We start from the raw sequence: 24,775 nt of genomic DNA on the forward strand, positions 1-24,775 counted from the left end.
TATGATTCCATTTATGTCCAGAATAGGCAAGCTCATAGAGATAGAGTGATTGCCAGGGTAGAGAATGCGGAGTAACTGCAAATGGGTATGAGGTTTCTTTGGGGCGTGATGAATACGTTCTGGAATTAGACAGCAGTGATGGTTGCATTCTGTGAACATACTAAATATTTTATAGGGCAAATCTTATGTGAATTATATTTTAATTAAAAAAAAGAATAAGCCAGAATCAGTGTCCTCAATGGTGAACCTGGAGGATGGGTGAGATTGTAACTTGAGTATTAGTAATGCTGGCTTGTGAATGAGGCTTTTGTTTTTCTCCATGAACACAGGTGAATACATATGTGTGTGTGTGTGTGTGTGTGTGTATTCATTTCTATATAAATCTAGGTGTTGTCTCATTGTCCATGTACATGGGAGAAAAACAAAAGCCTCTTTCACAAGTAAAATAGTCTCCAAAAGCATTGTTTCTTAGGCATTGGTTAGCACGGTGAAATAGAACATTTTAGAAGTTTGAGTCAGATGCTCCTTCTCTGAACCATCCCTACCTCAGCTGAGAATCACTGTGCCATCAGGTCCATGAAGATGAGTTCCGTTTTTCTGACATTGTCCAAAATTATCTTTAAAAACTTGCAAATAGCAAATCATGACCTTGCTCCTGGGGATTATCGGTACTCGAAGTGTGTCCTAATACTGGCAGCGTCAGCATCACCTAGAGCTTTTTAGAAATGTATACACTCCCGAGACCTACTGAATCAGAAACTGTGTTTTCAAGGGCTCTCTAGATGACTCTGATGCATACTGAAGTTTGAGAAGCACTGATCTAGAGAACTTACAAGCAGGAAAGAGCACAAGTCTATGCGAATTTTTTGTAATAAATATTTGGGTTTTTTACATGTACCAAGTTAAGCACGAATACTGTCTCCCCCACCCCCCATACAAACCAGTGATTTTGAGTACACCTCACACCCAGATCTTGGTTTCTAAATACCATTCTCCACTAAGGGGATCCAAGCCTTTGTACTATTCCTGCAACTTTTCTCTATATTTGACATTATTTCAAAATAAAAAATTTTAAATATTTTAATTTAAAAAGATACAGATGACCCGAAACAAGCAAACAAAAATCACAGTTTATGGAACTCAGATTGAGTGTATTTATTTATTATAATCTCCAAAATAATTTCAGTTGGTACAACTGTTTCTTAAAACCATGTCACTATCAGGCTCAGAATTTAATTACAACCAAGCAATTCACAAAAACACTTTAAGCAACAAAACATGCTTAATATTTCTTTGAGAAAGGGCCTTCAAATATGTGTACAGCATTTCTGAGTGTTACACAAAACTGGTAGGTGACCCTTACATGCCCAAGTTCTGCGCCCTTAACAACTGCCCACGGTTACTTGTTCAACTCTTATGACATCTGTGACAGGCTGATTTAACCACTCCTTCCACATAAAGGGCGTTATGGTGCAATCTGTCTTCCTCTTAAATTTTAAACAATATTCTAGACCATTCCTTAGGAAAGTAAAACTATGCACACTTTCAGGGGGAAAACAAGCTGCTTAGACTTTTTATTTGTATATTATACACTTCAATTATGGGTTATTTACTAAAGACTCTTTAAAATTTATGTTACATTTTAAAAAGAACCAGTTAGTGGGGGCAAAAGTAGAAAATATTTACCAGCATGTTAGGGTCTCCTGAAATCACAGTTTTCTGGGTAAACACATAGAGCCATCACTAAAAATTTTTCACTATGTATTACACATACATTGGAAAGAACTTTAACACTTTGGACCATAATTTTCACATCTTAAATAGTCATTTTTCTTTATTCCTTTAACAGTACTAAACTTCCTTTAAAAAATTTATATCCATCTTATAGATATGAGTTTCACTGTGAATTTTCAACACCTTGGTCTGAATCTGTTTATGAAAAAAAAATCTAACATCTGCAACTTCAGCTGGTTATACTGGGAGAGAGGGCTTACCATAATTTTATTATACCTTGTATTAACAATAAACCTTCTCACAGAGAAGAACATACTTTAAATACTTTAAATCATATTTACAACAATAAAATTCACATTTCATGCTTTAGTGAGACACTTAAATCATCCATAAGATAGTCCTCATAGTTTATTGAAACGGAGCCCTCTGTACCTGGCCTTCTTTGGGGTGCCAGATAGAAAGCTCACGATGTTACGGAAATAGCAAAACTTCTGCCATCCTCCTGTCAAGTAGAAAAACTGAGGGTAGATCTTCTCAGCCATCAAGCTGTGACGGAAATCCTGTGTCATAACGAGGTGGCAACCGATGTGCTTCAGACCTCGGGACCCATGTGAATCACCTTGCTCGTTTGAAAAGTGCTCAAAAGCCAGGATATTCTTGAATGTGAGTCCTAGGACAGAAATAGCCCTTCTGAGCACAGCTAAACACTTCATTTATGTGTCTATTGCACAGGATTTTATAAGCTTTCAGAAATAGTGCTGTATTTCTTTGCTTAGCTCCTATATACATTTTTCTGATAAGTTCAGTGTTTCATTGGGAAATGTCACTTGCAGAGAGCTCCCCTTCGGGGTAGGCCCAACCCTGCTAGTCCCGCCCACCTCGTCCACCAGTAAGACACTCTCTGAGTCCTGCCCCTGGGAGGAGTCCGAGGTCTCTGATATTCGTAAAGTCCTCAGTGAGGTGGTGTCTACTTGGGTCAAGCCCATGCCAGGCACACCTGGAAGCAAATTCCTGCCTCCGAGGCCATTTTCACTGAGGTCTGGCATGTAAAGGAGGGTCTGAGATGTGCTGCTGATCTCCTTCAGTTCCCGGGAAAGGAAGGAGCGAGAGTGGCCAGACATGGCAGAAGATGTCCTCCTGCTGTCTGAGCAGTGCGGTCCTGAGCGGTCTCTGCGGGACCCACCAATGCGGCAGAAGAGGCATTTGATCTTCTCTATCGCCTTACTGAGCACTGTCTTCCGCAGGAGGATGTATATCCAGGGGTCCAGGATGGGATTCACAGCAGCAATTCGGATGGCCTGCAAATCTGGGTTTTTGCTGACGTCTTGCTCTGAACTTGGCTGATACAACTGGTTGATGAACACTCGCACCTGCATAAATGAGAGGCCTACATTTAGATTTTATCATCAATCAATCAGAAATTCATTTGCATGCAATGTCTAACTTAGCCACATTAGGTAACTGCCCTCTTTTCTGCTAAGAGGTGCCAAAAAGAGAGCAGCTTACACAATAAGCCTCAGAAAAACCACTGGTTGTACAATTACATGTATGTTTCCAGATAGTATAACTTTAAATATTTTTGTAACTATCTTATAAACATCTTCTCTAGATCAAAAATGGTATACAAAAATGCAATGTGTGTACAGGCAACATATGCACAAAGTTCCCTTGAGAAGCACTTTATTAACTTCATTTCTGTGAATGCTTTTAAGTTTTTGTAAGTAATTAATGAGGTCTGTTTTTTCCAATAGCCATTGATTTCCCTTATTCCAGCTGCCATTTAATATATTTAAGTGATAGGCATTTTGTAAGTCAACTAACCATCTAATCATCATAGACAAGCCCAGAGATTCCTTTATTTTAGAGTCTAGACAGAATCTATTGGAAACTTTTCAACCAACATCTGACTCTCCTATCATCCAGAATGACCACAGAATAGTTTTTATTTTTCTGAGTCTGTTCCCCAGTTATTATCATCATCTAGCGTTATCAACCCTTCCTTCAAAAATCTGCTCCAAGTCTTTTCTCCCTAACTGCATTTCTCATCTGGATGACTGCATCAGCCACGGATCTAGCGTTCCCATCTCCAATTCCTGTCCTCTCTAATTCCTCTTCCAAACTGCCCCCAGAAGATGATTTCTAAAATGCAGATCTGATTATGCTACTCAGCTGCTAAACCTTCAGTGGCTCCCGGATGCTTGAAAACTAGAGTTTTGCTCAACAACTATGACTCAGTGAATGCATCCTGAGACTCGAGTCAGAATCAGTCCCTCCTCTGTGTTTGTAAGCATCTGAGCCAGGAAACAGCCAAGTGCCAAAAGGGCCGTCTGGATAGATCAGTAGGGATGACAACTCACTCTCGTGCTGTTTGAGCTATCTGAGTCCAGAGGCATGTCTGCCAGCCCCCCACAGGCCATGTATGGCTTACATGAAGGAAACACAAGGAGACCCTAACAAGCTGTTTGCGCTTTTGCAGTCTTGTTTTCAGCAGTTAAAAAAATTTTGCTCTTACTAGAACGACTTATTTATTCACATTTTCTCATGCATTTAATCATTCAACAGTAAGCACTTATTGTGTGTTAGGCATTGTGATAGGGTGCATTAAATACCACAGACATCTTAAAGGCAGAGAGTAACCCACAGTGCAGAAGAAGGAAGGTAGACCGACTGTTACTGCAGGGTCATTGGTAAAACGGGAGAGGTCCGTACATAATACAGGTATATGCAGTTAATCTAGACCTGGACGGGAGGGCGCCAGAAGACGCTTCCTGGACGAGAGGAAGCTTCACTGAGTTTTGATGGATGAGTGGCAGTTTGCTAAATTTAGAAAGAATGATACCACATTTCAAAGAGAGGCAATTCCATATGCAAAGTCTTGGAAGATTAAAATGATATACCAACTTCTGGGAACGTTAAAGGATTCAGTGAAGACAGCATGCATTTGTGTTAACGTAAGGAAGACAATCATCTTATTCCTTAGAAGAAAAAGCACTTCTTAAATGTACACTCTCAAATTTACTCTCAAAAAGTAGATCTTAAAAGTTCTTATCACATGAAAAAAAATGTTGGAACTATGTGTGGTTATGGATGTTAACTAGACTTATTGTGGTGATCAATTGGCAATATATGCAAATATGGAATCATTATGTTGTAACACCTGAAATTAATTTAACGTAATATGTCAATTATATCTCAATAAAACAAATATATATAAAATTTACTCTTAAAGTATTATTATTTTGTCAAGATTTTACTTCTAATTCTACTGAGACCTTTATATACAAATCTTACCTGTAATTCATATAAAAATATTGGTTTTAAGATAATGTCTTCAGCAATTATTTAATAATTGTCACTTGCCTTTAGTAATTATTTTAGATTAGGAAGAAGTAAGAGATGAGTCTCACAGCCAAGGAGGATGCATAAAAACCATAAAAAAGAGAAAGAACTCAGAAAAGCACACCTGGAGCCATTTAACTAGGGGCAAATATCCAACCATATCAAGACTTGAGACTATTGCTACCTTACCACACAGTAGAATAATTAAGATTCATGGTGTACGAATCACTAAGAAAGAATAGGGATATTTTAGTAAGATTTACAACAATTTGGATAAAAGAAGTTTAAAACTTTTAAGGAAATTTCATTAATCTGCAAGACAACTCATATGAAACTTACTCCTAGATGATGCTAGATCAGTGAGGTGTAATAATATTTCTATTTCTTCCTTAACTGGAATTTAGACCTTAAATACCCGCAGGTCCATAATCCTTTATCAAGAAATTGTTGTTCATTTGCTCTTGCTTTGTGTTATTCATTTGTTTTGTTTTATTTTTGGTTGCAAAACCTGACCTAAACTCATTTTGACAGCAAAACCTGAACTGACTAGACCATGAGGCTATTTATAGTTTTATTTATTCCACTTAGCGTGAGTATTCCTGTGTTTTGCTCCAGAGGTGCTGTCCCACTTCTGATGGGGCTGTATTATATTATACAGTGTATTACTAAATTACTTTTCTAAAAGCCAAGAAATTCTGAATTCTACAACACATCTGCCCTAAATGTTTTGGATAAGGAATTATGGTTCTATAACTCTCATGGAACAAAATGATGAAACAGCTCTAAGATGAAACTATTACCTTGATCTCCGGAAGACAGCTACATAAAAACTGAACTAGAACGAACGGCAGTATATGTGATGACTTCTCTTAAACTACTTGGAGAAACTCTGCTTGGATAAATGATGCTATCAAGACAAAGCATGACTGATTTTCTATCCTTAAAAAATCTAGTGCAGCAAAACACTTTGGTTTCTTCCTCCCATAATCTTTATTGAGTTTCTCAGCCGTGTCGGTGCTGAGAGATGAATCTCCCTTAGGTCTACGGACCTTTCTAGATGAAGTGTTACTGAGACCTGGAGGTTTTGAGGAACTTATCAAGGGCCCCCTACCCTGTTGGTGGCCGACTCTGGTCTGGGCTCCAGATCTACAGATGACTTCCATGTTGCTTTTTCTGTTCTACCAGGCTGAGTGGCTTTCTGTTTAACAGTTATTTCCCAGCAATGGAATTATTGGTAAAAAGAGTGAGGTCTATATTTTGCTCTTATCACATACAGATCTTCCTCAGCTTACAATGGGGTTACATCCAGAGAAATCCATTGTAAGTGGAAAACATCCTAAGTGGGAAACGCATTTAATACACCTAACCTACTCATCATCACAGGTTAGCCTAGCCTGCCTTAAATGTGCTCAAGACATTTCCATTAGCCTATGGTTGCACAAAATCATCTAACACAAAGCCTGTTTTATGAAAAAGTGTTGAATATCTCATGCAATTTATTAAATATTGTCCTGAAAGTGAAAAACATAATGGTTGTATGAGTACAACCCTAGTGATCAAGTGGCTGACTGGGAGCCAGCACCACCAGAGTACTGTACGGCATATTGCTAGCCCGGGAAAAGATCAAACTTCAAAATTCAAAATATGGTTTCTATTGGAGGCCTATCACTTTCACACCATTGTAAAGTTGAAAAATCAGAAGTTGGGGATCATCTGTATTCATTCCTAAAGGTAAAAGAAATGATGGATTAAATCTGTTACCATCAGGCCCTCCATGTCGTCTACAAAAATGCCTATGGCAGGGTTTATGCGGACTTGAGACTTCCAGCCTCTAGGTGGCAGTGTTGCTCCACTTGGGACTTCTTGGTCCCATGAGGCCTTCCTAAGAAGCTTTTCACCCAGCCATCTCTAAGACCCTCTTTCAGAACAGACTCTTGGTTAAGTCTCAAGTTTGTGTTTCTGATATTTTTGACATTTAAATGTTTTGTTGCTAGTTGCTTCTCCCACCGCCACCTCAAAGGAAACATGGTTCCTACTGAAAGGAGGACAATTTTTAACAGTTAAAATGGCTATAAAAGGAATGAAATTTATAGCTATTTAAAGGAATGTATTGGGAATTCCCATTTTATTTTAAATTTCTATGACCTTTTAGAAAAGTCTGAGTGTTGTAAAAAAAAAGTAATAATGGGCTTCCATAATCAAAAGTGACAAGAGGCAAGGAAAGAATCGTCTCTGTGCCTCACTCCATCCCCAGCGGTAATTAAGTTTGACTACTGTAGAAAGGAATGAAAGCAAGCCCTAGTTTAGACATCCATGGGGGTTGCAATGAACACAAGCCACGGAGCCTCGTCACTTAGTTTCGGCAAAGGGGCGCTCACAGGGTGGCAAAAAGATGAATACAAAAAGCGAAATTCCAAATTCAGGTAAAAGCATTCTCAAAAGTCAGTCAAATTATTTGAAAAGAATCAACACAGATGAGTTTTCTTTCGCAGCATGTTTTCAATGGATATTGACTTGAAATAGAGAAAAAAGGACAAAAATGAACAAAAGCTCCACGTACTTCGTAATGTTTGAAAAAATATAGCAATCTCCTCCTCATTTAAAGGCGACTAGGTTTGCTCTCCCCAAAGGGGGAAACCCCAGATGACGATGGGACTATCCACAGCAGTACTTCAGTGGCATGTGGGGAGAGGAAAGCACTTTTCTGGAATTCTTGTCCAACGGAGCCCCATACGTTAAACAAATAAACACGGCTCAGGCAGTTTTCAGTGTTGGAAGAGTGTGCTGTTGATAAAACAGAACCTCCGAGTCAGGGGGGAAAACACCCTAAAAGAATTACCTGAACACAAACAACACATACTCTGTTTTAATATTAAGTGAGTCCATTTTTTAGTAGCTGCAGATTTGTGCACGTAGTTTACCATTCATATTGGCAGACATTACAATATTCTCAACTACTTGAGGATGACTACAGATTACGGTTCAGGGGCACTGGAGCATAACTTGGAGAAAATATGATAAATCCAGAAGAAGATGTGATGACAGGAAAGCTGAATGTTGTGGAGGTAACTGCGCAAACTCTGGAATCAAACAAACCTCTGTTCATATCCTAGCTCTGCTCCTTATAATTTATGTACAAATGATGAAAGCGCTTAGGAAAATGCCTAACATTTAACATATTTCTTGGCTGTCATTACTTTTTTGGTAAACCATATGTGAAAGCTTGACCACTGGAATATATCAATAATTTGAAAATCACAGCTTAGAGGTAGCTTTGGGGTACAGCTAATGACATGCTATCAAAACCATGTACTTGCTGTTTAAGAACAACCTGTTGGCAGGGAATGTCTAATTGAAAAAACATTGAAATTTTGATTAGGCCGATTTAGTTATTGACTGTCAAAGTAGAAATGCTTTCCACTAAATGACAAGGTTTGTGCGTGTGTGCTACTTGCTGTGTTCCAAGCACATAAAAGGAACGATCTGTGTGTGCTCAGTTATCTAACTCCCTTGTGAAGAGTCCAAAATTGACACAGCTGTTACTAGAAATTCTTACCACTTTTTTTTTTAGTGACCAAAAAAAAAAAAAAATCCTTTAAGTAAAGAATAGTGGGAAGAGTTCTTACTGGGCAGTGGTGTAGGAGAGCTCAATTTTCCTTCCCTCTGGGTCACTAACTAGCCATTTACTATGGGCAAATTACTTTATAGGCCAGTGTCTACATCAAAAATTTATTTTTACTTTTAAAGAATTTTTTTTTTTTTTAAATCTAACTTTCAGCATTTAATAGGAGACTACAAGAATCACTTCAGCTCTGGGGGAAAAAACATCTTGTTAGTAGATGTTTAATAACAGCAAGCCTTGACAGGTCAGCAAAGCACTGTGAAAAGAGCACCGGACTAGGACTGATCCATAGCCACCTGGTAAGATGCAAAAGGATAGAAATTCTTCATCTTCAGTTGAGAAAACTGAGGTGCAGACAGAGTGAAAATATTGGTCAGCCCTACTTTCTCCCTAGAGCTTTTTTCAAGATTCATCTGAGATGCCGGCCGTGGAAATAAGTTACTTTTATGCTACGCTGCGATCTTCCAGGTAACACTACTAGCTCTCCAAATTTCATGTTGTGACTCAAAGATTGCTTTTAGGAATTGGTATTTTTTTAACTTAGCTGAATTTATTTGAAAAATAATCAAATCCTTCAGGTTCTCCTGTAATAGTACCCAAATTTATGGCATTACTCTTGTATCTATAGATGCGAGCTTTGCTCATCTGAAATCCCATCAGCTTTATGACTCCACTTCCACTTTGCCCACAGCAAACAAAAGTGTATCTATTTACGAAGTTTTCATCTGCCCTAACAAATCTTTGCTGATCAAATGCTGGGTAAGGCTTTACAGAGACAACCAGTTTGTGGTAAGCAACCAAATACACACTCACAGGAAGCTATTTTCCCAAAGACCTAAGTTTTACCCTCCAAGGCAGAGGATTAATCAAACTGGCCATTCTACACCTAACAGAGATGAATACTTGTTATTTCAGAGAAAGAAGAAGATAAAAGAAATAAGTAAGCAATGAATATGGTCTTGGCCTGCCTGTGCATGGAGCAAAATGCCTCTCCGAACCCTACAGTATTAAGTGTTTAGTCCTGAGGCAAAAGATTTGATTATAATCATTATTTTAACATTAGTAACTGCAAAATTAGGCATTAGAAGTTGATCTAGCCACAGCATTTAACACCAGGAACTTATGAGGCCGTCTTGCTTGCATATTTCTAAAGAATTCAATCCCCTTTGTTTATCTTAAGCGTAGACTCTTTCATTTCTTCACCTTCTCTTGTATTTTAAAAAACCAGAGACTGGTTATAAATAGAATAGACAAAATGACAAGAACCACCGTCCCACTAAGTCTTGTCTTGTAAGGTTCCTTCTAGATTGTACTTACACCTTCTCTGTTCATTGATTATGACTCACTTTAGAAAATTTTGCAAGTTCAGCACAGTTCCTTATATCTACAATTAAGTTCTCAACCTTTCTCGAATTTCCATTTCAAGCTTTATTTATGAGACCCATATATTTTGGATGACAAATTACAATTTACTTTTCATACTAAACTCAGTATCAACCGCCCTCTAAGAGCCACTCTAGTTTTTTCTTCCCTGGTGTCCAAAAGACAAAAACTTGGCTGCTTTTCAGTGACTGCTTGTTTTCCTTTCATAGTGTGTCAAACTTTCTGAAATTGCAAGTAAACTGTCTTTGCTCTGGTAGTCTTTCCAAAGCTTTTTAAATGTTACGAACGGTTTGATTTTCCTCAAATAGGATTAACAACCAACTCAGTCTAATAAAGTTAACAGAGATGCTTCATTGGTTTCCTTGGAATTAAAGACAGCTCCAACTGCTTTAAATGTCAGAGAGTTTGGAAACTTTAAACTTAAATTACAATACGAATATGAGAAACATGAAAAAAACAAGAAAGTTGTAAAAGGAAGCCAGAGAAAACTATAGTTGTGGATAAGTTTCCCTTTTAATTCTTTCATAATCACTAACCTGTGGTTGGGTGGGTAGTACAATGACCCCATTGCTTATCATTAATTTACAATTAACCTGCTTCTGAAATTAGATTTTGGTAGCCAAAACTAAAGGCTACAAACTGAAGATACCACTACTTACATGATTCCTTACTACTTAAAAAGGTACGTGTTTCATCGTGTGTTAACTTCTTAGCTGAGCCAGTTTCAACCTTCAAGGTACAATTCCTTACTATCTACTACATGTTACTGACTTTATATAGAATGGACAGTATTTGTAAGTTGAAATGTAGTTAATTTGCAAACCACAAATATAGCTCCTATAATTTCTCGCCTCCAGCTTCTCCAATAATTTCAAAAGCTTTGTGATAAATGGCCTTGCACCTTACGGCTAGGTCTGCCACTTCGGCCCATTAGATGAATTAAGCTTTTATGCCTGTCTAGATGCTGGAAGAAAACAATTAATTCATCTGTGACTGTGCAGTCATCAACAGCTTCACAAGTTTACCTCCAACCAAAACACATTTAACAAGTATGTGCATGTGGCTAAACTTCCAGCTCCAATTCCTCAGTTCCTTAAAGTGGATGTTCTGTAAATAACGACCACTCACTTTGTCATTTACTGTTCTGTAAAACATAAGGCAGAAGCCAGAGAAGGGAGCCCCAGCAGGAGCAAAGCTGTTTCTTCCAAAATCTCGCTTTATTCAGAGTTGCCATTACAGACACTAAAATATATTTATGTGGCTCAAGTGTGACTTAACTCTGTATATTGGGTCCTGGAATGGTTTAAAGGGCGGTCTGGCCAATTATATTTACTTTTGTTTATACAAATTGGCAAGAAGCTACTGTATGCTGGCTCTCAGCCACCTCTAAGTTCCTTCCATTTACAGTCACTTTTATCAGAGATAGGATATTTTTATCTTAAAGATCCCTGGACAGCATTAATAAGGGAAAAGAAGGAATAACAGTGTGTTACATTTCTTTTCTCTTGTTCTCAATCAGCGTAAGAAAGAGAAGTCCTCTCTGAGTTGGTAGTTTTAGAATTTCCAGGAATGCAGTGTTTTGAGAGATGGAAAAACTCAGGACTAGTGGCTTTTAAGAGAAACTCTGGATAAAGTATTGTGTTCATCTGCCCATCAGTTTCTGGTGCATTCCGTTTTCATGACAGGCAAAGTAGAGGACAACGAGGTAGGTTTTCAACCTTTCTGCTTTTAATATTTAAAAAGTTAATCCGAGGAGAATTTTAAAGCTAGTGGTGTCCTAAAAATGAAGCATCGCCACACTCAAACACACAAGGTACAAAGGTCAAAATTAGAAGTGTTCTGGGAGGGAGGCACAATGTGCTACCACACGAGCAAGGTCTGGCGTCAGGTGGGTCTGAGGTTCATCACACGCCGTGGGGCTTGGGCCTGGCAATAAATATGACGACCATCTCTAGAGCTCCGTTCCTCTAGAGTGGCACTGTACCTTTCACAGTGGTTGAGAATTCAAAGTCAATGCCCCATGTACAGCAGCCTGCCCTTAACAGGCCCCCTGAGAACCTTGCTTGCCTGGCCCCTAGAGAGAATGAAGGAGCCCGAGTCTGGGCCATGTCCTGTGCAGGAATTGTGACCCGAGTGTGCACTGAGACGTGGTCCCAGGGCCCAGCATGGTAAAGAGCACGGACTTTTGACAGTTGTATTTCTGCTAGATTATTTTAAGCAAGTTACTCCCTGTGTAAACTGAGGGAGTTAGATTAGACCAAAAAGCATCCAGTATCTCGTCTAGCTCTAAAATTCTACATCATCTACCAAAAAACCCTGCATAAACCAAAACACCAAACCCCTACTGCTCTAAGGAATGGTGTACACAAAGAGATCACCAGCCCTGACGTTTCGGATTCTGCGGTTCACAGTGTGCAGGACTGGGCTAAGTCACACTACAGCAGTTTCCCCGCCGCCTCTGACAGAGGGTGGCGGGTGTTCCCGGAAGGCTCAGGGCCAATGTCAGGCAGCAAGGGGTAGGGGCCGTCCCGGGAGAGAAAGGAAACCGGCTTTCGGGGAAAGAAACTCGGGGATGTAGGGTAAAAGCACCTGCAAAATCTCTAGGGAGACGGCCTAGGAGGAGGCTGGGTCTGCTCTGAGAAGCCGAGCTGGGGGTCCCAGCCCTGACCTGGAGGGCACGGGTTCCCTGCCAAGGAAAGAGCGGGAAAGGAGGGAGCGGGAGACGGAGGAGGGAGAGGGATGCAGGAGAAGGGCCGCGGGGGGTCCCAGTCCGGCCACTCACCACGAGCGGGATGGAGCAGATGAGCACCACCAGGGAGGTGGCGATGAGTAAGATGACCATCTGGATCTCGGCGCCCGCGATGCGGCGGAAGCTCCGGCGGCGGCGAAAGTCGCTGAGGCGCGGCAGGGCGGGAGAGGCGGCGGCCGGGGGACCCCGGCAGGCGGCCGAGGCCACGGCGGCGGCGACCGCGTGGTGCTGTTCGGTGCCCAGCGAGGTGCGGCGCATGAACTGGCGGTGCATGCGGAGCAGCGCGCCGCACACGAGCACGTTACAGAGCACGGTGGCGAGAATGAGGAAGGAGCTGAAGCCCGCGTACATGTAGGAGAAGGCGGCGTCCGCCGTCACGTTGGTGGTCCAGTCAATGAAGCACCAGGTGTTCGGGTACTGCAGCCGCGAGCTGCCGAGGCCCATGTTGGGCAGCGCGCAGAAGAGCACATTGGACACGTAGACGGCAAAGAGCGTCAGGCCCGCCAGCCGCTTGTCCACATAGTGGCTGTAGAAGTAGGCGTGGTTGATGGCCAGGTAGCGCTCGATACTCATGGCACAGATGATGCTGAGGCCGGAAAGGCCGAAGAAGAGCAGGATGAAGGTGCTGTACTCGCACAGCGCTTCGCCCCCGGGCCACTCGCCCTTCATGTACGTGGCGATGGTCACCGGGCTCACCAGCAACGTGCCCAGAAGGTCGGTGACCGCCAGCCCGCATACCAACGTGTAGAAGGTCGTCTCCTTCTGCTCCTTGCGTGACTTGCACAGTACCACGATGGCCACCAGGTTGCCCACCACCCCGAAGATGAACATCACCGCCGGGATGGTCACCGGACTCTTGGGCAGGTTGGAGCTGGCGATCGAGGAGGCGGTCGCATTAGCCCCCGGGGTGGACATGATGGTGGCCGGCGGGACGCAGCCTTGGAGTGCGAGGCTGGGTCTGGGGATGGTAGGAGAGAGACAAAGGCGCGGTGAGCGAAAATGACCACTTGCAAGGTGTCAGACCCGCGTCCAAGAAACAATACGCTGATGAGACAAGGGGAGCAACTCCATCCTACAGTGTGGATTGTATCCACTTACCAAATGCGGCTACCGAAATGTCTAGGCTCCGGATACGTCTTGCCAGCAGCATCACTCTACTGACATTAATATTTATAAGTTGATAGTGCCATTCTCTCCTCCTCTCCCCAGCCCAACTCCCTCCACTGCCAAGAAGAACAAGACTTATCTCGAGGGAAAAGTGGCTCGCTCTTATTCCCGACAGATTCTGAGTCAATAATATTCTCATTAAAAACAAGTTATGGAAGACAATTTGGAGGAGGCGCTCTCCTCCCTGGCTCCTCTCCCGGAGCGCCCGCCCACCGCTCTCTGTTCAGTGCCCCCAACCCCATCTCACCTGTGGTGGCTGCGGCAGGGGCAGCCCCGCGAGCCCCCAGGGTCAGGCCTCAGAGGTCCTGGACACGCCTCCAGACAGCCCGCAGTCTCGCCCCGCTCAGTGTGGAACTTGCCAAGCGTTTGCCTTCTCAGAGCCGGGTCTCGGTGGCTGCCAATTTTCCGGAACTAGGTCACAGTGGCAAGCTTTCAAAAACTTGGAGAACCAGAAGGGCAGCGGAAGGGTTAGTGAAGCCTGATCTTGAATTTCTTTCTGTTTCTTCGTTCCTTCACAGACGAGTCCAAGCTTTGAGGAGCCCGAAGGTCCCTTCGCGGGCGGATAGCGCTCAGATGTGCGGCCGCGCGCGCAGGTGGCACTGAGCCTCAGTCCCTGGCTCGGAGTACCTTCCTCCCTAGCCTTGGGCAGCACGGGCAGCTACCGGGGCTGGTGGCTGCCGCTGAAGTCGCTTCTGGCGCCCTGGGGGCGGCTTGAGGTCCACTCGGCCTGAGGCTCTGACCTGGGGCCGTTCATCTTCTTCCTCTCGGGCTGCGGGGTTTCGAGCTCCGCTCTCGCCCTTGCAGCCTCTGTACAAACTTTTCTCCTGCTTCAAGTTTCCCTGGCGGAGGCGGGGACACACAGTGCGCGGCCCGGGCGCCCATTGGCCGGCCGGGCAGGGGGCGGGGCGCGCCCTCCCTCCGCGGCGCGACGGAGAAGGCGGCGGCCGGGGGCGGGGCTCCGGCCCCAGAGGGTCCCACTGCGCCGCGGCGGGTGGCTCCCCGCGGCTTTCCCGCCCTCGGAGGGGAAGGTCGCCGAGACGTGCCTCCCATGCCTCGGGCTGATGGTGCTGACAGGTCGCCTTTGGCGGGGACCACGGGGAGCCCCGGTGCTCTCCCGGGCACCCTCTTAGCCACTCTGAACTCGGCGTCCAGGGGCCCAGCTCTGAAACCAGCATCTCTTCTTCCTCACTGCCTCCCGCTCCGAGTGGGCTGTTTCGTGCACCTTTTACACGCGGGTCGTAACATCTGGGTGCTGGGAAGGGAAGTCAGCTGCTTTAGGACTCCACCTTGGAGCGGCTGAGGTGTACGTGTGTGCGCGCGTGGCCCCCGGAGGAGGAGTAGGCTCTGTGCGCGCGTGCGCGTGTCCCCTGTTCAGAGGTGGGGTGCGCGCAACGGGTTTGGTGGGTGGATGGGAGGGTGGGTACCAGACTTGGGCGGGGAAACGACGGAGAATCCATCCTCTCACCGGGAAAGGAGTTGGTTGGCAGTGCTGAGTTGTGGGCTGGGCTGGGCAGGGCAGCCCCAGGCAAAAAAAGGGAGACGGGACCGCAGCTTCTCACGGCGCAGCTGGCCGAGTCCTGCGGCTGTGAAGGGAAGTGGCCCGCCGGCACCCCATGGGAGAGCCAGGGAGGCTGGGAGGGCTGGCTGTCTAACCGCGGAGACCTTTCTCCTCCCCCGGAGAACTCCTCCGTCCTGCAAGAACGGCTAGAATGAGCTTCATGCCTTGGCCCTGTTATATTCATGTTAGACACCTTCCCCATGAATCCTTTGAACGGATGGTGGAGAGCGAGACGGGGATTCGAAACTGGAGTAAAAGAATTCTCCAGTCGTTACCTCCATAGTTGACTCTTCGAAAAGCCTATTTGCTCTACTCGTTTTTGTTTGATTTGCAGTTTGTTTGACTTTTGTGGGAACAATTTTTCTGTATACTCATTATTCACTTATTCCTACTCTATTTCTTAAAATCTGAACTGAAAACTGAAAAAAAAAAGCTTGTAAAACATCATGGTATAATTATAACCGCGTCACCATTTTCTTTTTAAACCATAAAGTAAGATTGCATGAGCTTTCACACAATTTGAGTTCCTAGGAAAACCTCTTTCCGTGTGCCGTATACATGCATTTTAACGTGTTGCATCTCCTCACAGGGCGAGTAAACAACTCTATTCTTTTATATGATAAACAGGCACTCGTTCCTTAAATGTTGTTTCATGAATGAACAAACCTCCTAAGAATTTATCTGGTTCTCCAGTTATTCTCAAATGGCACAGTATCAAATGAGTAATAGAAACAGAGGGCATTCCAGATTTCAACTAATTACAGGACATAAAATAACTAGAATCACATTACTTAGGTAAGGCACCATATGGATATATAAATATAGTATCATTCTCCTGTTTATTCTATTTGCTCATGAATAGCAAGGATTCAGAAAAACACACATTTGTTAGCCAATATAAAAAGAATTCATGGTGATTGGTGAGTGTCTCAGAGTCTTCTCTTAATCATCGCTATAAACACTTCTGTTGCCTGTGCTTCCTTTGAGTAGTAACCTCCAGAATTGTCATCATTGAAAACAAATCGGCTCTAGAAAGAGGAAACTGCACATTCTGCCCCAGTTCCTCCCTAACCACATTGCATCACTGTCACCCTGTCAGGTGGTTGTCAGTAAATATATGAAGGGGAGATGGGAAGTTCCACTTATACTCACTTTCAGCTAAGAAAAATATTTTTTCCAGTTTTCTTTCTATTTGAAGTTCCTAAAATGAAAAACAGTTAAGATTGGTACTTGTTAATTTTTCAGGGTAAAGAGTATGTTAAATGTAAAAATTCAGGCACACTGCTGAGATAATGAGTAAGTATTATCGGTTTTTAGAATGTAATCCGGGCTATCAATATTGAGTTGTTTTTCTTCCTAGTCCTTAAAATTTTCTTTCCACAGTAGCTTTAGGAAGATGAAAATAAGTAACCAGGACACAAGATGAAAAAAATGCAATGAGGTTTACCTGTACCCTTTTTTGGTGCATGATTCTTAAAGCTTAAATTTTGCCTTCTGGAGTAGAAGTTGAAGATTAGGGAAACAAATAATTATTTTCTTAATTTGAAAAACTGGGACTGTGTAGCTCAATTTCACTCACACTCTGCCAGGAATCTGCGTAGCAAAAGGAAATGGAGAATTGCCATGATTATGTGGATGATTCTTGTCACTGTATATTTCAATGAGACGTTTTTATTCTAAACATTGTTTTCTATCCTTGCTTGCAATTTCTGCCTCAACTTCTACTTCTCTACACTGGAAGACTGATTCAATTCTTTAGAACTGTTGTTAAATCCTGTCTGAAGGTTGGAACTAGTCCAAGAACAGCCTGACTGATCAGTTTGCTTGCTCTGTCCTAGCTAATTATTTGACTGCTCTTTTGAGTCAACACCATGAGATGGGAACCCCTTTAAAAGCAAAGGCTACATGGGGGCTGCTAATCACATTCCCTTTGACTAGGTTGAATCTTCCTTGGGTCAGAGGAATGGGTAAGACAGGGGGATAGTTCCGGGGAGGAAGGCAGCAGGATGAATCAGATCTGGCCTGGACCCCTTACTAAGGCAAAGCTGGCCTGATGGTAGAGCATTCCTAAAGCACTAATATTCGTGTAACGAAGCCTGTGCAAATTGTGTTTGTTCTTTGTCTTTCACGACAGGCCACGTGGATACTCAAAACAGAGTGAAAAAGACATCTATCTGGTGCAAATAACACAGTGCCCTGGGACACGTTTGCACAGTTGGTTCAGGGGATTACAAGCATTAACCTGACCTTGGGTGTGAAAAGAGGTCCATGATTGTGGTTGTGGCTGTAATGACTGCCCTCCCTTTTTAGTGGTGCATTTCTAATGTGTGGTCTCCTAATTATTTTCATTTTCTCAGCGTGAATTTTGTGCTGAGTCTAGTGCCTGGAGTTGTTAACGTGTCAGTGCCAGGATTAACTCCCCTGCATCTTCTTGTGGTGATAAATGACTGCTGTGGAAGCTGGCTGCCACCAAGGGATTGCTTCAGGCTGCTTCCTTCTCTGACAACTACACTCAAAGTGATGGCTTTCTACCCCTTTACTTTTCACTTATTTTTTTCTCCAAGTAAATGTTTCCATTGCACTCCCATTGTGGATGGGCCAATGGGGAGAGAAAGGGGATTATTTACTTCTCGTTGCCCATTTTTGAAGACACATGTGGAGAGTCTCTTCTACAGGAAGATGGACATTGTGATTACATTTCAGTCTATTCTCACACCGCCCAAATTGCTGTGTTTTTTAGCACTTTAGAAAATACACAGAGACTCACTAGTTTGATCATCAATACCAGTATCGTCTGTAGCTTGTTTATCACTTTCCATGGCACTTTGACATTGGCATTCACACGCGGTCTTATTAGCAACTCCTTGAGGATGTTAGGTAGATGTGATGGAGACTGCCATGTTTCACCAAATCCTGTTTCCATTTCTTCTTGAACGCATAGCTGGATGTTACTTCCCAGACTTTTTGTAGTTAGGTGAGGCCTGTTTGACTGAATTCCAGCCAAGGGCATACAGGTAGAAGTGATGTATGTCACTTCCAGGCCTCGTCCCTAATAGACCCTGATCCTCCATGCTATCTTCCCTCTTCTGCCAACAAGATAAAAGGCCCTGATTTATGGCAGAGCCATTAGATAGAAGGTAACTGGGTCCTTGAATGCCTGCATGGAGTGGGACCTCATTCCAATCCCAGTGACCCTCATTGGACAATGAACTGAAAGAGAAATAATCCGCTGAGGTTGGAGGGGCTGCTTGTTTCAGCAGTTAGCCTGTGCTGACTAATAAGTATGATGGGAATCATCTGTCTTCAGTAACGAGAATGTGGGCGCAGAAAAGCTATGTGACTTGCTCAGAGACACAAGAATTAGTAAGACCAGCTGAAATGTACGCAGTGATTAGTCTGTGAGACACTGTGTTGAATGCTTTATGCATTTGTCATCTAATCCTCACAACAGATCTATGGGGAAGGTACTACATAGTAATATGCCCATTTTACAGATGAGCAAACTGAAGTTTGCTTAAGGAATGTGGAGGACACTGTCATTTTTTAAAAGACTACACAGCATCTGGGGATGGTGGTGCCAAGTGTCTTATAGCGTAGCGGCTGCTGGTTGAGACATCCTAACCACCTCAATTAGGTGTGGCGTTGGCTGAGTTGGCTGCTGCCAGCCTTCCTACTGACTGTTTGTGCAATTGGTTGTCTTTCCAGTGAATTATTTTCTTGCTTAAATTGGCCATACTCAGTTTCTGTTGCTTTCAAATAATAACCCCACCCGGTACCGAGAGGTTGAGTAAATTACAGATCACGGTACTGGTAAATGGCAGAGCAAAAATTTTAATCTAGGTCTTCCTGATTCCCCCACCTGCACCCCTGACCCTTATATTTCTTAGTCCAAACTGGAACTCCAACCATATGACTCTCAGTCCTCTTCTTTTCTCCCTCGATATCATTCGCTTTGAGATAAAGAAAATCTGAGTTTAATATTATGCCTTGAAAGAAGCTGTCCCCTGACTGGGATGCTTAGTGAACCCCTGCAACGGAAGTCCAAAGCTTTTAATCGGGGAGCAGAGGGATGAAGCAGGATTGCCCCCTGGGAATAATATCAACTTCATCATCTGTTGAAATTCAAGCCAAACATTAGTCTCAGGCCTGGCCTGCCCCCTGCCTTCCAGAATAATGGGTATTGATCTCAAAGGAAACTAAAGTTATAAGTTAAAACTCAGCTGTAGTTTAAGAAGATTTGAAGGTATGGAAGTCTGAGGCAGGCCAGCTCCTTCAAAGTAAATGAATTGGATGGGCTGTTTGTTTTATAGGAAAACTTATTTTTAAAAAACTAGCTACAGCACTTGATCTAACAAGAAATGAGGTTTGATTGTTCCTATAAACAATTTTTAAATGTGACTTTCTGAAGCCAAATTATTTTGAATATATATCTTCCTATAAAATAAGAGATTACATATGAAAAAAGCCGTAAAATTTGCCTGAAGCCTTTCTGCGGTAAGATTCATTCATTTAATCCAACAGAAGAAAAGCAAGTACATGTTGAAGATATCAAATGTGAGGGCTGAGAATCCAAGATGGATTCTTTTTTCTTCTCAATCCTGAATTAGTGTAAAAGTGTCAATTGTTAAGAAGTGAAAAAATCGTGAAATTTGAGTAGCTGAGAGAACAGCGTGCGCTTCTCAGAATCATCTTGCTGTGAATGGTTTGTTTTCATCTCAGATCGTATTCTACCAGAGGTGCAGGGACTTAAGAAGAGACGCTGGCACCGTCTACATTGTGTTTTCGCGGAGACAATGTTCATTCTTACAGAGAAGTACCTTGTCTGGAATGCGTTTCTCTCTAAATTGTGTATGTTCAATTTAAACTTTGATAGCAGTCTATTCTTACCTGAGTATTCCATCTACAGATTAAAACCCTTTTTTTGGTGATTATTATTATTATTATTTATTTTTATTTTTTTATTGAGGTCACATTGGTTTATAACATTATATCAATTTCAGGTGTATGTCATTATATTTCAACTTCTGTGTAGACTGCATCGTATTCATCACTGAAAGTCTAGTTTCCATCTGTCACCATACACACGTGCCCCTTTACCCCTTTCGCTTCCCTCCCCTGCCCCTTCCCCTCTGATAACCACCAATCTGTTCTCTGTATCTGTGTGTAAAACACTTTTTATAGCCAAAGAAACCATAAAGAGAAAAAGTATTACTATTGAGTTTTGTTTTCCTTTTTCTGGCCTGTATCTATTTTTCTTTTTTCAAAGATTTTATTTTTTCCTTTTTCTCCCCAAAGCCCCCCTGTACATAGTTGTATATTCTTCACTGTGGGTCCTTCTAGTTGTGGCATGTGGGACGCTGCCTCAGCGTGGTTTGATGAGCAGTACCATGTGTCCGCGCCCAGGATTCAAACCAACGAAACACTGGGCCGCCTGCAGCAGAGCGCGCGAACTTAAACACTCGGCCACAGGGCCAGCCCCTGGCCTGTATCTATTTTTAATTTTATTTCCCAAATTGAACATTTAAAAGAAAATACCCCCAAAAGAATGGAAGTAAAGTATATTTTCCTCTTGGGGAGGAGGATATGCTCTGGATGAGGTTTTACCTGGACCCACGTAATTTGGGAGATCCCGTTTTCAGACTCCTTTAGGTTCTTATATGCTCTGCAGTCACCTGAATGTCAAGGTGTGGGGCTAGAAGTGCCCATTTTATGAAGCATCCAGAAGTCCTAGATTGTCAAAGATAGTCCAAAGGTCTCTCTTTTTGGTCCAGATGGCAGGCCATTCAGCTTTTAATCCCAAATCACATCTTTTAGCTCTTGCTAAAGGCTGGTCTTAAGAAAAATTGAAAATCTATATATACTTTTAAAAATTCAGTAATTTCTATTTTTAGGAGATTTTCCCTTGCTAATTTTTAAGGATTAGTTTTCTCTCTTAGGACTTTGACAAAATGTGTGGTTTTCTTTTTTCTTTCTTCTTGAGGAAGACTGTCTCTGAGCTAACATCTGTACCAGTCTTCCTCTATTTTGTGTGTGGGATGCCACCACAGCATGGCTTGAGAGTGGCGTGCAGGTCCACACCTAGGAGTGGAACAGGCGAACCTGGGGCCAGTGAAGTGGAGCACACGAACTTAACCACTAAGCCACTGGGTGGCCCCCAAAATGTGTTTTTGTATTTGACTTTTTTTCTGAGATGAGATCTGTGCAAAGGGGTTAGGGGATCGAGTCTGCTGTTTGACGGATTTGCACAGACACGTTCACTTTTAGAGAAAGTTGCTGAGATCTTGGTAGTGTCTAAAAGCTATATTTATCAGAAAGTGTTCAATTCTGTCCAGCTAATCCCTTGATTGCTGTGTGGAGGGTCCTGGGGCCCTTGTGTATTTTTAGGAGCTTGAGGGAACCTTTTCCCTCAAAGAGCCAGTACCTACCCCGTGATGCCTGAGCTGATGTGTTAATTGTAGTGGCGTTTTAAGCTTAGGGAAAATGCTAACCTCTCATTTCCCCCTTTTATAATAATGATAAAAGCTTTCCTGTGATTCAAATTAAGAGTCACTATTGGGAGCTTCCCTTTTGTGCAACCCCTCCCAGCTCTGCAACAATGCCCCACCCCCTCGAATAACAGTCACCTACTGAGCTCTGAGTCAACAAACCCAGGAATCCAGATGACCAGGATTCTAGACAGCTGTCCAAAAATGACTGACAGAGCAAAGCCAACTAGAGCGCCTTCTTTCCTTTCTTCTTCTCTCTCCCCATCTCTCTCCATTCTTTGCATTTCTCACTCTGTCAACAACCTCAATAACTAACATTTATTAAACACTTATCACATGCCAGGAAAGGTGCTTTTAGTGAATCATTTTCCCTGTGTTACATATGAGGACACTAGGACAGAGAGAAGTTAAGTCATTTTTCCAAGATCACAGAGCTCATAAGTGCTGTGGCAGAGAGTGCGTGTTACTGACCACTGAATTATATACCATCTACTTCCCCTTCCCCAGCACAAGTCAGGGGCCCACTCCCAAACACCTCACCTATCCATTAAAAGACAAAATAACAACGCCACTGCATTTCAATAAAGGATAAAGGTAAAACGTTTCTGAATAATAATGATATATTCAGTCTAGCCACCCACTACCCATCCCTCTGCCTCTAAGAGGCAGGTTCCAAAAGCAAGGAGCTGAAAATTCATCACGATATCGTATTTCTGATTTGAGATTATAGCCACTTATTTTAATTTTCTATTTCATGTGGCATCGTTCACCACTTCTGCAACTACCAAGGGGATCGATAACTTCTTGGTGTTTAAATGATCCAGTACTTCCTCAGGAAGCTCTGGCTTATTCTGTTCACAAACACACCACCCACATCAATTTTCCTGCTTCATTTGAGCCTATGCGTAATGATAAAGTGAAGAATGGTGTCAATAACATGAAAAGACAGCGATCGAGCATAAGCTATGTGCCAGGGATTATACTAAGCTTTTTATATTTATCTTAGATAAGTCTATGGTAAATCTACAAGGGAGGTGGCATTATTGCACCTGGATCTCTATCAGGACGTAAAGTCAGTAAGAAAATCTGAATTCATATGGTGCATCTCTTTTATGGGAGTTGGGGTGGAAATGGGCATAGGCAAGAAGGATTAGCATAAACTCAGGGATGACAAATAGGGGGAGTGGGAAATACATCATCTAACCCTTTGTGTCTTTCTAAACTCATTAGAGACATTGCTAATCCACAACATCACTCCTTCCTTCAAGGACCACCACCAATCTACTAGTGATGACGCAAGAAATTAAACTTCTTCACTGTGCTTGATCCAGCATAGGATGTGTGTAGAATTGGTTCTAAAAGACCCTAAGAGATGGTAGTTGTGTAAACCTGTGAAGGTGTGTGTGTGAAGTCCTCTCTGCCGAGGCAATTATGGAATGGCTATGAAGATCTTTCATCAGGAGTTTTTGCTTTGGAGGGCAAACTTTGTGCCAAGAGTATAGGAAAGGGGTATAGCAGGAGAGAGATCACGATCATTAAATATGTACCTAGGGAAAAAAATCTCACCCAGGATGGAAGGGACTGCAAAGCATATTCACCTATAAAAAAGATACTTCAAGAATGTCTGGAAAGTATCTAGCCGTATAATAAATGCCTTTATGTAAAATATCCACATTTGCAATTCAGGGAGCAGCAGGACGAAAATTGGAGAGGCGGGAGGGGATTGTACTTGGGTCAAACTGTGACATTTCAGTATGAATGTTTTCAACTCTTGTGAACTACTTAAATCTTCCAATACCTCAGACAGAATTTTGGGAGCCAAGTGGAGATTAAATGATTAAAAAAACCAAAGAATTGCAATTATTAAAATCTAACTTTACTTTATGCAGTAGGTACTTTGTGATGTTTAAACATACACAAAAATGAATATTTGGAAAATTGAATCATTTAATACCTAAGGCATAGAAGTTTGCTAAAATAATAGAGTCCTTGGGGGAATATTTCCATAAAGGATCAAACATTTATTAGTTATATCTATTTTATCTTATGTTTTCGATGCTTGTGTATTTTAATAATTCTCACTTGTATAAATTAGAATATGTATTTTTAATTATATTTACACAAGTTAAACTCTTGTGTATCTTCCTTACCAAAAGGATAAAATGCTATTTATTTCTACATTCTGAATGCAGTGCTGTGCACAATTGACTCTAGAACCAGAGAGGAGAAAACCCAATTTTTAGCCTCAGTTTGTACCTATGTTAAATATTTTGGAGAACTGAGCTCATTCAGGCTGATTCTCTTGCAGTGCATTATTGTTAAATGTGGACATCTGCAGGAGCTGAATTATTTTCCTAAATCTTTTGCTGACCTCCAATGTTTGGTGAGAAACCTCAGAAAAACACAGTTTTCTAGTTAATACATATTTTTGAACAAGAGAATAAAAAGCATTCTGTAGAATAAAAGTTCATTCTATGATTTGATAATCTCCGTAAGGTGTACAGGGAGAATATATGGAAACTTTGGTTGTTAGGAAATAAGTATAAGAGTAATATACTCAAGGTGCTCTGTGAATTGGTGCCTGGTTGCATGAAGGAACACCTTGTTCTTAACCCATCAGCATTCTCTTTTCCTAATGTCATACTTGATTTCATTAACATGAATGCTGAAGAAAGGGTATTATGACATTTTCTTGGCCTTGAATCTTAGTTCTTAACTTTATTAGAAAATGTAATAGA

The 24,775-nt window shown here is 42.2% G+C and overlaps 1 protein-coding gene across 1 annotated transcript; it reads right to left on the reverse strand.

The window, feature by feature from the left end:
• Positions 1–1,130: 1,130 nt before the first annotated feature.
• Positions 1,131–15,214, reverse strand: PTGER4 (prostaglandin E receptor 4). The gene is made up of 3 exons (XM_001499068.6): positions 14,242–15,214; positions 12,861–13,785; positions 1,131–3,104 (listed from the first exon to the last, which is right to left on the reverse strand). Exons 2-3 carry the CDS (start codon positions 13,740–13,742, stop codon positions 2,514–2,516), a joined length of 1,473 nt encoding a protein of 490 aa, XP_001499118.1. The 5' UTR covers positions 13,743–13,785; positions 14,242–15,214; the 3' UTR covers positions 1,131–2,513.
• Positions 15,215–24,775: the final 9,561 nt, after the last annotated feature.

The sequence above is a fragment of the Equus caballus genome, chromosome 21 (genome assembly GCF_041296265.1).
Source record: "Equus caballus isolate H_3958 breed thoroughbred chromosome 21, TB-T2T, whole genome shotgun sequence".
Lineage (NCBI taxonomy): Eukaryota > Metazoa > Chordata > Mammalia > Perissodactyla > Equidae > Equus > Equus caballus.

Coding starts and splice junctions, on each gene's coding strand:
- PTGER4 (XM_001499068.6), bottom strand. CDS start 13,742: ATGTCCACCCCGGGGGCTAATGCGACCGCCTCCTCGATCGCCAGCTCC. Junction 3,105..12,860: donor TCTGCTCCATCCCGCTCGTG/GTGAGTGGCCGG, acceptor TCATTTATGCAG/GTGCGAGTGTTCATCAACCA.